The sequence below is a fragment of the Thunnus thynnus genome, chromosome 15 (assembly GCF_963924715.1).
Source record: "Thunnus thynnus chromosome 15, fThuThy2.1, whole genome shotgun sequence".
Taxonomy (NCBI): Eukaryota; Metazoa; Chordata; class Actinopteri; order Scombriformes; family Scombridae; genus Thunnus; species Thunnus thynnus.
The window spans coordinates 349,619-361,920 of record NC_089531.1 but is presented as its reverse complement, the minus strand read 5'-3'; the positions used below and the strand labels follow the sequence as shown (position 1 = coordinate 361,920).

Here is a 12,302-nt window from a genome sequence, read left to right as displayed (position 1 = left end):
GGAAATAGTTCGTCACAGGAAATAGTTCCAGTCTTAAGAAATAGTTCCAGTCTCAAGAAATAGTTCCAGTCACAAGAAATAGTTCCAGTCTCAAGAAATAGTTCCAGTATCAAGAAATAGTTCCAGTCACAGGAAATAGTTCCAGTCACAGGAAATAGTTCCAGTCTCAAGAAATAGTTCCAGTCTCAAGAAATAGTTCCAGTCACAGGAAATAGTTCCAGTATCAAGAAATAGTTCCAGTATCAAGAAATAGTTCCAGTCACAGGAAATAGTTCCAGTCACAGGAAATAGTTCCAGTCTCAAGAAATAGTTCCAGTCACAGGAAATAGTTCCAGTCACTTGAAATAGTTCCAATCACAAGAAATAGTTCCAGTCTCAAGAAATAGTTCCAGTCTCAAGAAATAGTTCCAATCACAAGAAATAGTTCCAATCACAAAAAATAGTTCCAGTCACAGGAAATACTTCCAGTCACAGGAAAGAGTTCCAGTCACAGGAAAGAGTTCCAGTCACAGGAAAAAAGTTCCAGTCTCAAGAAATAGTTCCAGTCACAGGAAATAGTTCCAGTCACAGGAAATAGTTCCAGTCATAGGAAATAGTTCCAGTCACAGGAAAAAAGTTCCAGTCGCAAGAAATAGTTCCAGTCACAGGAAATAGTTCCAGTCTCAAGAAATAGTTCCAGTCACAAGAAAAAAGTTCCAGTCTCAAGAAATAGTTCCAGTCACAAGAAATAGTTCCAGTCACAGGAAATAGTTCTAATCACAGGAAATAGTTCCAGTCACAAGAAATAGTTCCAGTCACAGGAAATAGTTCTAATCACAGGAAATAGTTCCAGTCACAAGAAATAGTTCCAGTCACAGGAAATAGTTCCAGTCACTGGAAATAGTTCCAGTCACAAGAAATAGTTCCAGTCTCAGGAAATAGTTCCAGTCACAAGAAATAGTTCCAGTCATAGGAAATAGTTCCAGTCACTGGAAATAATTCCAGTCACATAAAATAGTTCCAGTCACAATAGTTCCAGTCACAGGAAATAGTTCCAGTCACTGGAAATAATTCCAGTCATAGGAAATAGTTCCAGTCACAGGAAAAAAGTTCCAGTCTCAAGAAATAGTTCCAGTCACAAGAAATAGTTCTAATCACATAAAATAGTTCCAGTCACTGGAAATAATTCCAGTCATAGGAAATAGTTCCAGTCACAGGAAAAAAGTTCCAGTCTCAAGAAATAGTTCTAATCACATAAAATAGTTCCAGTCACAATAGTTCCAGTCACAGGAAATAGTTCCAGTCATAGGAAATAGTTCCAGTCACAGGAAAAAAGTTCCAGTCTCAAAAAATAGTTCCAGTCACAGGAAATAGTTCCAGTCACAGGAAATAGTTCCAGTCACAAGAAATAGTTCTAATCACATAAAATAGTTCCAGTCACAATAGTTCCAGTCACTGGAAATAGTTCCAGTCACAAGAAATATTTCCAGTCACAATAGTTCCAGTCACAGGAAATAGTTCCAGACACAGGAAATAGTTCCAGTCACAGGAAATAGTTCCAGTCTCAAGAAATAGTTCCGGTCACAGGAAATAGTTCCAGTCACAGGAAATGGATCATAGTTTTAAAAAGGTGATTAATGAAAAACGTTAACGGGAATAAACACGCAGATCCTGCAGTTCTGGTTTCTTTAAAGGTGCAGTGTGGAGAATTTAGTGACATCTAACAGATAATATTCATAAGTATTAATTAGTGTTTAATCACCTGAGAACCTCAGAATGAGTCTTTATATCTACGGCGGGAGCAGCTCCTCTTCCACAGAGCCGCCATGTTCCTACAGTAGCCCAGAACGAACAAACCAAACTCTGGTTCTGGAGAGAAACTTTCATGTTTTTCGTGGCCACCGTAGGTTCTCCTACACACCTGGAAGGGGGCGGGGCTTCAGCTGGTCACCACTAGATGCCACTAAATCCTTCACACTGGTCCTTTAAATAGATTATTATACTGTTGTATGTTTTATATTTGTTGCGTTTAGAACAAGAACAAAAGGTTGGGGATGCTCGTAACGATGACATCTTTATCTAGAGTGAGTTTGAACCATGTGTCTAACTTCTGTTTAGTCTCTGTCTCAGGGGGACGGCGAGCTGTCCGGCCTGCCCACGCCGGACTCCACCCCGGAGCTCCCCATCAGGAACATGAAGGCGCTGCAGCACCATCAGTACGAGAAGAACCAGAACTGCAACAACGGCAAGGACAGCAACCCCAAATCTGGGCCCAGCTGCTCCGGATCCAGTCTGGGATTCATGGCCGTCGTGGGGAACTCCATGACCCAGCAGGTGTTCCCCTTCACTCATCACCATGGCAACAGCCTGAGCAATGGACTGGCCCATGGAGCGGGCGCTTCTTCGTCTTCGCTGCACCTCCCCGAGGAGAGGAAGATCTCCAATGATGAGCGAGCAGCAGGAGGAGGAGGAGGAGGAGGAGGAGGAGGAGGAGGAGGAGCCCCTCATCACCACCACTCCCAGCAGTCCCTCCCCCAGACGGTCGTGGATGTGTCGGCGCTGGACGAGCTGCTCAAACACATCCATGAGGTCAGCGCGTCAGGAACCGGAGGCATCAAGGTCCTGACCTCCACCTCCTCATCCTCCCTGTTCCCCGGGCCGTCCTCTTCCTCCTCCGGAGGCCATCACCATAGTCACCATCACAGCCATCATCACAGTCACCACGGCCAGACCCGCACCCACCACTACAACCACAGCCATCACCATAGCAACCACCACAGCAGCGGCGGCGGCGGCGGCAGTAACCATCACCAGCAGCAGATCCCCGAGACAGAATCAGCTCCATATTACAGCACCTCCACGCTGCCGCGGGACGGCCTCCCCAAACGCCTGGACGCACCTCCTCAAAACTCCACCTCATCCTCTGCCTCTTCCTCATCCTCCTCCTCCAACAACCCCACCTCCTCCACCTCCGTCCCATCCTCCTCTTCCTCCTCTTCTTCGACTCCACTCCAGCAGCAGGTGATTCCAGAGAGGCCTGGACAAAGCGGCGTCTCCGTAACGCGCCACCACTCCCAGCGCCACTCCCTCATCAAGATGGGCAGCGGCGGAGGCGCCGTACCGCGCCACCACAGCTTCAACCAACGGGGGGCAGCGCACGCACACTTTCTAGCCAGGATGAACACCAACAGCAGCAGCAACGGGCCGCCGGGCGCCAGCGCTGCGGCCGATACAAACGCCAGTGCCAACGGTGAGAGCCAGCGGCCGTTGATCGCCAGCACCTGCCTGACACGGCAGCACAGTTACAGTGAAGGTCCGCACGTCCAGCGGGCCGCAATCATCCGGCGAACGGCGTCGCTCAAACCCCAAGTCCCGCCAAAACCGCTGTTCCTCCCGAACACGGCGACATCACCAGTAGCAGAGGCGGGAAAATACAAGTACTGAGGCTGCAGGAGGAAACAGGAAAGCACTCTGAGCACTGGTGGGGCACGAAGTCACCAAACAGACTTCAGAGCTTCTGTCCCATCACTCCTCATTACGACCCTTCAGTCGTGGTTACTTCCTGCTGCTGAGAGGGCGCCGTCTGTGGCCTCCCTGAGCTACGGCCACCGCATTGTAGCTGCTTCGCTCGCTCGCAGAGCGAAGCCCTGAAGGAGCCGGGCGGACACAAACTCTGACAAATAAACAGGATCTCGGACTCATCTCTCACGGCCGCTTGTGGCGACTTTCCCCTCAAAACCGGCTCCGACGAGTCGCAGAAACTTTCCAGAAGCAGAAAGATGTTAATGATTCAAAAGGAGTCCCGGAGGCTCGAGGTGGCCTGAAAAACTCTTGATCTGACGTCCCCGGCTGCTGCACCGTGGCTGCAGACCTGACGTGAACTGAATCCGGGACTTTGATAAGTGAGTCAAACGATGGCATCAAAAATCACACAACGCCGAGAGCGCCCGGAGGAAGATTCCTCTCTGCTCATCCTCCTTTTCCACGACAAGCGCAGAAACAAAACTACAACGATCCGACGTTTCCGAGACGACGAGACGTTCAAGACAGTTTTTTTTGTACACGAACACATCAGCAGCACTTATATGATGAAGTAGAGCTTTGCTTCATGAGCTGTGGGATCAAAATCCAGCAGCTACAGAGACCCGGATCACTCAGTCCTGTGATGACAGAGCCTGACAGAACCAGATGAATGTTCTCTTTTATACCATATTGGTATCTAAAACACTAAAGCATGAATGGAGCTGTGTTTCGTACGGAGCCCAGTAGGTGTTTAAGGGGAAAATTACTAATTAATGTGCTCACGACACTTAATAGTCCTTCAGTTTAGTGACTTGTATGTTCACATTGATCCTCTTGAATTAATAATCAGCCTGGATTGATTTGATTTGACGTCTCGCTCCAGAACGTCAGAGCTGGATTTTTATGAACTGAATCTGCAGAATCATCAAAGTTTTTACGTTGAAACAGGTGAAGTTAAAGTGATCACCTACTGAGCTCCGTCGCTGTGTCATCAACAGGTTCACCTGCCGAAAGAGAAGAAACAGCTCAGAGTCAAAAGGTTTAACAGTTCGGTTCATCCAAATCACTAAAACACATATTCTCTGGTGCACAGTGGTGCACAGTGGTGCACAGTGGTGCACAGTGTTTAGTTTTAATAATATTTCACTGCTCAGAGAAACAGGAAGTAAACCCTGTTGCCTGTTGTCATAGTAACGTTACAGTCAGAAATGACAGCTGTCAGAGCGGCGGAATAATTTATCACTGTAAACACAAGAAAAGCAGCAACATGTCAACAGTCTGAGCAGAACTAAAGACCTGAAGACCTGGTTTCAGGACTGATGTGGATCCAGCTGCTAGTTCATACACATTATATCTGTTGTCTTATAACAGATCTCCTGAACGCCCTGAAGGCTGTAAACTATCACGCTGTGCAGAGAGTTCTGCTTCTATTTGTCCAAACAGCAGCAGCAGCGGGCCGAACAGCCCGGATCACGCCGCAGACTGGGACTATTTCCTGGCTGGTGGATCATTGTGGATCATTGCAGAAGGACAAATAAAGCCAAACATCTGTGTGACTTGATGAAGTGAGAGGAAAGTAAGATAATATGTTTAGTTTTGGTGGTTTGGATGAACCGTTAAAGCTGCTGCGGGTCTGTAGGAGTGTTTCTGCTCTAAAAATACTCGACTGTGAAGCGAATCTGCTGTTTCCTGTTTTACTTTTACCTCCCGGTGTTTGTCGACAGTCAAGAACACTCATTTTTTCCTGTGGCTGTTTCTTCTGTTTGGGCTCTCGGCCTGCAGCTGACGAACAGAACGACCGCAGGAATCATCTTGAGGCAACAGAGAGCAGCGCTGCCAGCAACAGCAATAAAAGTCGCCAGTCGGACAAAAACTGTAAATAAAACAACGAGCTGCTAAGAAGTAAAGAGGACGAATTCAAACAGCTGGCAGAGTCGACTGTTGCCTCGACATGGTGCTTGGTTTAGGAAATGAATGTGATCGTTTTTAGATTTGGAAAAGTTCTGATTGCAAAAAACAACGTGTGGAAAGATTTTAAAAAGTGCAACGAGACTCACTATCGTCTCTCAGCCGATGGTTCATTTACACAAACTGGTGTTTCTGCACGTTTAGCCTGTTAGCTGCTAACTTTACGTTACTGCTGATTGTATTCCTCTTTGGATCGACTCAGAACCCAACAGATATTCCAGGAATGAAACCGCGTAATAATAAAACGTGTTGAATCTGATCACACGCGGGCGTTCACGTGGGCGTTCACGCGGGCGTTCACGTCGGCGTGCTCAGGCGTGACGAAACGTCTCCGATGTGTCACGTGAAGTAAAAACGACACCAGAATAATCTGCAGAAGAAAACAAATTTATTGACCTTTTCTTCTTCACACTTGTTTGTTATCGTGGTGAAAAGCAGACGTGAGCAAACCTCTCAGTGGTGCGTTCAAGGAGGCTCGTAAATCTCAGAACTGACACAACGCTGCAGAAAAGCTTTGAGCGAACACAAGCAGAGACGCGATGATAATAAAACATTTAATGAAGTTCCTGCTTTGATCCGGACGCCAACAGCTGCGAAACAAAAGAACTGCATCACTGAAACAATCAGTCCATTAATCAATTAATTGATCATTTGTTTTAAAACAGAAGCTATGACATCACCAGACGTCTCAGCTGTAACGTGGCTGCATGACGATACAAATGTCGTCAAAGAGATTTTACAACGAGCAGTCAGACAGTAACAATAAATAAATAAACAAATAAACAAATAAATAAATAAACAAATAAAGAGCTCAACAGCTGTTTTGCACGTTTCCGTCTCGTTCGAGTGTTTCTGCGTTTTGTAGGAAAATAAAATAAATGAAACTTGAATCATCGGAAGGTTTTTTAGCTTCACTGTGTAAGAACTTGATGATGATGAAGATGATGAAGATGATGTATTTTACACGTCAAGCTGAAACTAAAATCTGTTTTAATCCAGTTTCTCATCCGATCCGACTTTGACCCAAAGAATCTAATCGTTCACTATGATTGATTGATTGATTGATTGATTGATTGATTGATTATCTACATGCAGACGAGACATCTGATCTCTATCTTCTATCTCACGTCTACGAAGCTCCTTCTGGAGCTCTCAACCACATCTAAAGGTCTTCTTCAGCAGTTGTCATCATGTGACCTAAGTTACGAACTTCAGCTCTTGTTTGTTTGTCTCCCGTCTCCATGACAACTCTGCAGACTATCCGCTGAGGAAGACCATGAGATGTGGTTGAAATTCCTGCACAAAGCTCTTAATCAGACCTTCAGTTAACGGTCAAGAGTAACTTCCTGTTTTCTCGTGAACACGTGAAACAGCCGTGATCAGTGTAAATCACACGACCGCTGAAGGAAAACGAGTCGCAGTAACGGAGATCAATGAATCAACTGGTTCGGTTTTCAGTGTTTGTTTGGTCGTCGGCTGCCGTTAAACCGGATAAACATCTGACCCGCTGAGCCGGCCGGACGCACGCTCCCTCCCGCCACAGATGAAGCAATAACGAAGCCACGGCGATGCTGCAGCACAGCGTTACTGGAGCATCCCTGTCTGCAGGAGACGGGGCTCTGCACCAAATGATGCAACTTTGGCTCCGCCGGCGCCGGATCAGGATGTGGAGCACGTGTCGAATGAGTCGTGCTGCATCAGGTGTTTCCAAACCTGCACTGACTAATCGTTTTCTTCTGATTTAATATGTGAGGACAAAGCAGCAGTTTGATGTCGATTTCGACTCGGAGTTAAAGGAGGATTCGTGTCACTGTTGGTGTTTGAAAAGCTTGCATCATCCTCTTTCATTTCCCCCCCGAGTCTCCCAGCTGACTGCAGCCGTTTGATAGTTATCAGATAGAAAGTGTTCTGGTCACTGGGAAGAAGCTGCCCACATGAATCAAAGTCTCATTTAACAAGCCGCCATCACACGAGAGCTGCAGATCTGATCCTCGACTCAGGACTTACTGTCCCGCTGGTTTTTACCCCGTTAACACTCCACATTACTGCTGACCAGTTTTCTAAAGAATAAAGTACTTTTTAGATCAGTTTTGCTCCTTTTAAACAGCCACTGGCTTCAGCTCTTTTCCATAAAGTCAAGATGTAGAAACATACAACACAAAAACACAACTGGTTGTTGTGAAGTTGCTGCTGAAATATGATCATAGTTTATAGACGGGCTGCAAAATAAAGGATTCAGTTTAGATCAGAGAGTCCTTCAGTCTGATCTGTAATATCTGGAAAACTAATTGTTTTATTGACTAAAAGGTTTATTGGTAGTTGCAGCCGTGCAATAAATTATTTAAATCTTAAACTTCTGTTCCATCTTAAAACAGTTCCTGATCTAAATCTGCCTGTTTAAGACTGTTTAGACAAAACTCGTGTTTAGAAAACTTTAACACTTTTGCTTCTTTCGTGAAATGGAAAAAAGGATCTTGTAAAATATAAATATATATATATATATATATATATATATATATATATATATATATATACAGTACTGTGCAAAAGTTTTAGGTATTAAAAGTAAAGTGAGAATGCTTTCAAAACTATTGCTATAAATTGTTTTAATTTATCAGTTAACTTGTAAACAGCAGAACCATGACGCAGTTCTCCTCGGTACACTAACGGTGTTTCATGGTAATTTGCTGGTTGTTGGAACCGTCCTGCAGAAAGAATCTCAGGTGCTTCTTCATGTTGATCCCAGATTGACTCCATGATGTTGAGATCAGAGACCGTCTGCTGCAGGACTCATAGTTCTTTATGACTCTAGCTGTCTGCTCGGGGTCATCGTCATGTCATCAATACATTTGGGCCAATCAGACGCCTCCCTGATGGTATTGCATCATGGATAAGAATCTAAACATCTTTTGCACAGTACTGTGTATCTTTCTCTTCTCAAAGTAAGGCATCAGGAAAAGTATCGTACGGACTCTAGCACCAGATATTCCAAACACTCGTCAGCTCTGGGAAACACTCAGCCGTCCTGTAAACTGAATGTGATTCGTAGTTTATTGATTATCTAAATAAAACAGGTCCTTTAAATCCTCTCGACAGTTTTGTTACTTTCACACTGAAACATCAGCTGAGTGTTTCTGACCCTGCTGTCCGGAGCGCAGGTCATCTTTCATACACGCTTTACGTTTCAATCCATCAGTGGTTTGGTCCAGACGGAGAATGAACTGGTCTGCATTCATACAGACACAAACAATCCACAATACAAAGCAGGAACATGAATCTCTGTGATGAACAGAAACACATCGGAGGGTGTTTAAACTCGATAAAAGAAGGAGTTGGTTTTATCGGACGGACTGTTCGGCGGTCCGTCGGGGTGTTTTTACTGGGTGCTACTGCAGAAAATAAACACTATGGCTCATTTTATAAAAGGGTTTTTGTATGAGGATGCACTTATAACCTTGAAAATAAATTTGTTTATTCATTTTATGTCTCTTGTCCTCCAAACATATTCCCTGTGATGCAGGGGGGGAACAAAGACGCTGTGATATCACTGATGATGGACTCACGGCGCCACCTGGTGGCAACAATGTAATAAAAGCTGTTATGTTTACCTTCCTGCTATTAATGAACAGTGTGGATGACGGTGTAAATAAAGGCTACTGTGGAATATTATTAAATGCTTCTTATTTAAAACAACAGTCATACTCACTGAGGTGTTCAGACCTCCAACGAGATCCAGCAAGACGTCCGTGAAGGGATCTCTGGGAAGTCCTGGATCCCCCGAAGGCATCACAAGAGTCTTTGGGTGGATCTAAGCAGGCTTGGAAGTGGCTCCAGAGGTAATTTGTTTTTTTTTTACAAGTCTTCAGGATGTTGCAACAGTCTTTTGTGTTACAGCTGCTTGAACAGCAACTCTTTGATTGTGTTCCAGGGGTCAGGGGTCACAAACAAGGTTTAGGAGACCTTGATGGGGGATCCAGAGGCTCTGGAGACAGATCTATAGTCCCACAGGTGGACCAAGAGTCTTTGAATGGTTTCAAAAGTCCTGGAAGGGGTTGCAGAGATCTTTGGGTTTAGAGGTCCAGAAGTCCTTAGGGGGGTTCCAGGGGTCCTTCTAGGTGTCCCAAGAGTATTTCAAGAGACATGTGATTCTTGGTGGGGATCAAGAGATCCTTGAGGAAGTTCTATGATCGTCTGAGGATTTTTTAAGATTCTCTGAATGGGTTCCCACATATTCCAGTCCTGGAACTGGAAATGAGTGAAACTCCTGGAACAGGTCCCAGAGGTCTTCAGGATGTTCCAAAGGTTCTTCAGGGAAACCCTTGAAGCCTTTGAGGGTTTTACAAGAGTCCGAAAACCCTTACGGGAGACGTGAGACATGAGTCCTTGAAGGAGTTTCAGGGGTCCAGGAGGTCAGGAGTGTGTTTCGGGGTCTCGAGGGACTGAAGTTTCTTGAAGATGTTCCAGAAATTCTTTTGAGGATTCTTTTAGGAGTTTTATCAACTCTGAATTAGTTAATAATTGAATAATTGCTAATAAAGCTGCTGAATTAAATAATGAACGTCTGCAGCAGCTCGTGTCTTCCTGAAGTGTTTTAATGAAGCGCTGTGCTGCCATCTGCTGGTCTGAAACATGCTGCACTGACTCAGACTTCCTGTCTGTCCTTCATTTACATCAGTCAGCTTTAACTTTTATCAACAAGGTGTAATTAGCATTAATTATGTTTGTTTTATTTATATTTGTCTCAGGAGCTACTTTACACTTAAAAAGACATTTGACCAAAATCTGTGACAACATGAGAATATGTGCTTATTGTAAATAAATAAATATTGATCCACTAAAACACAACTAACCCTTGGAATCAATACGACGGACATGAAATCAAGTTTGTAATCATGTGACTTTATTACTTCAGTCAATATTGTTAAAAGCAACATCGTTTCCAGAGGTACTGAAGCAGGTTTGGGGTTATTGAGGTAACTTCAGGTGTAACTCTGGCTTCATCACCATGGTAACTGATGCCGAATAATTAACCACCCCGACCACTGACCAATCAGATCACTGGAAATAAAGAGTCATCATTCCTACAGGATCCCGACATGGACAAAAGTCCTGAGTTACAATAAAATGACTTTTAAAAAAGATCAATATATATTTTTGTAGATCAGTAGAAACATTTTATTGTTCCATGTTTCTGGTTTTAAAACAGAGCTTCTAACAAACGGAGATCGTTTACGACACTAAACACATAACGATGATTTCAGCTGCATTTTAATAGTTTAGTTGATTTTCTCCCGGAGTGAAGCTGACAGTGAGGATGATTTTACTCTCTGATTCATGGCTGCAGTCAGAATAACATCAGACAACTGCAGATAAACACCAGAGATCAATAATCCTCACTGTTAATTGGCTCCATGATTATAAATCATCAGTCATTAAATACTTTTACACTCTTTGCTTCAGCAGCAGAAACAGTCTGACGTTACTTTAAGTTTGTTATGTGACATATTCAGATGGTTTCTAAACAGTGAAAATACTCCCTCTATACTTCAGTCATATAGAATAATTCCTACATGTATGTATATGCACATGAACGCGCTCGCAGCTGTTAAACCAGACTTACTGAGCTTCATAGTTCTGGTTCTGGACGGTAAATGTGAGACTGAGTGAAGCCAGATAACCAGAAGATCCTGAATATGTTGAACCTGCTTTGTAGAAAAAGGCCCCAAATGTTCCTGAAAACACAAATCCTGACAAACACGGAGCTTCAGGTTTCTGTTCAGAGCTGCAGAAACTCGACGTCGCAGAGCTGAACACAAACTTTCATTCAAACGTCAGAAAACTGACTGACAGCAAAGTTTCTGTCAGATATTCATGTGTAAACAGCAACACGACCGTTACAGTGTATAAACATGTTAAAATATATCATATATAAAAATACAGCATGTGCTCATCTTAGTCCATGTTCACATTAAAGTTTCTGGTCTACGTCAGAAGATCCTCTCAACAACATGGCGGCTTCTTCTTCTTCTTCTCCTCTCACTTCTGCGCCGTCTCCTCCGACTCCGTCGATCAGTGTTTCAATAAAGTCGATCAGTTCAGGAGCCCGAACCACAAAGCAGGATTACTGGATACGGACTCAAACTAACATCCCTGCAGATACACCTGCGGTCACTGCAGGTCGATGACCTCTGACCTGCGTCTGAGGGTCAGACTCCAGCCGTCACATGGATCAATGATCGTGTGCTGAGAATATTTCTAGAGCCGCAGCGTTTAGTCGACTGTCAGAAAATCGACTATTTTGATAATCGATTAATCGTTGAGGTCAGTTTTCACACAAGAACATTTAAAGTTTCCAGATTCTCAAACGTGACAGAAACTGAACATTTAGATTCTGACGGTCGGACGAAACAAGACACGTTTCTATTTTCTGACGTTTAACAGACAAAATGATGAAAATTAGATCTGCAACTAATGATTATTTTCATTATCGATGAATCTGTCAATTATTTTCTCCATTAGTTGTTTGGTCCATAAAAGACGACGTCATCAAATATCAACTCAAAGATCTTCAGTTTCCTGTCAGAGACTAAAGAAACCAGAAAATATTCATATTTAAGAAGCTGCAATCAGAGAAATGACTCAGAATGATTAAAGGATTATCATAATAACTTTCCGTTCATTGAACAGCAACTAACTGATTATTCGACTAATCGCTGCAGCTCCACTGACTCTGTTTCTTTGGCGATAATCAGCTGATATCAGCCGCTCTGCTCGTCATCAACACATATTTCTGTTTCTGTTCTCACACAAATGCACAATTACAACATAGTGAC

General features: G+C 43.8%; 1 protein-coding gene across 3 annotated transcripts in view; it reads left to right on the top strand.

The window, feature by feature from the left end:
* The window catches only part of LOC137198877 (semaphorin-6D-like), a 153,808-nt gene extending 146,942 nt beyond the window's left edge, over positions 1 to 6,866 (top strand). For 2 of the 3 annotated variants that reach the window (XM_067612880.1, XM_067612879.1), the window contains exon 23: positions 2,098 to 6,866. In XM_067612880.1, coding sequence (XP_067468981.1) covers positions 2,098 to 3,423 — 1,326 coding nt within the window. In that variant the 3' untranslated portion in view covers positions 3,424 to 6,866. The remainder of the gene's footprint in view (positions 1 to 2,097) is intronic. The other variant, XM_067612881.1, reaches the window with a different exon arrangement.
* Positions 6,867 to 12,302: the final 5,436 nt, after the last annotated feature.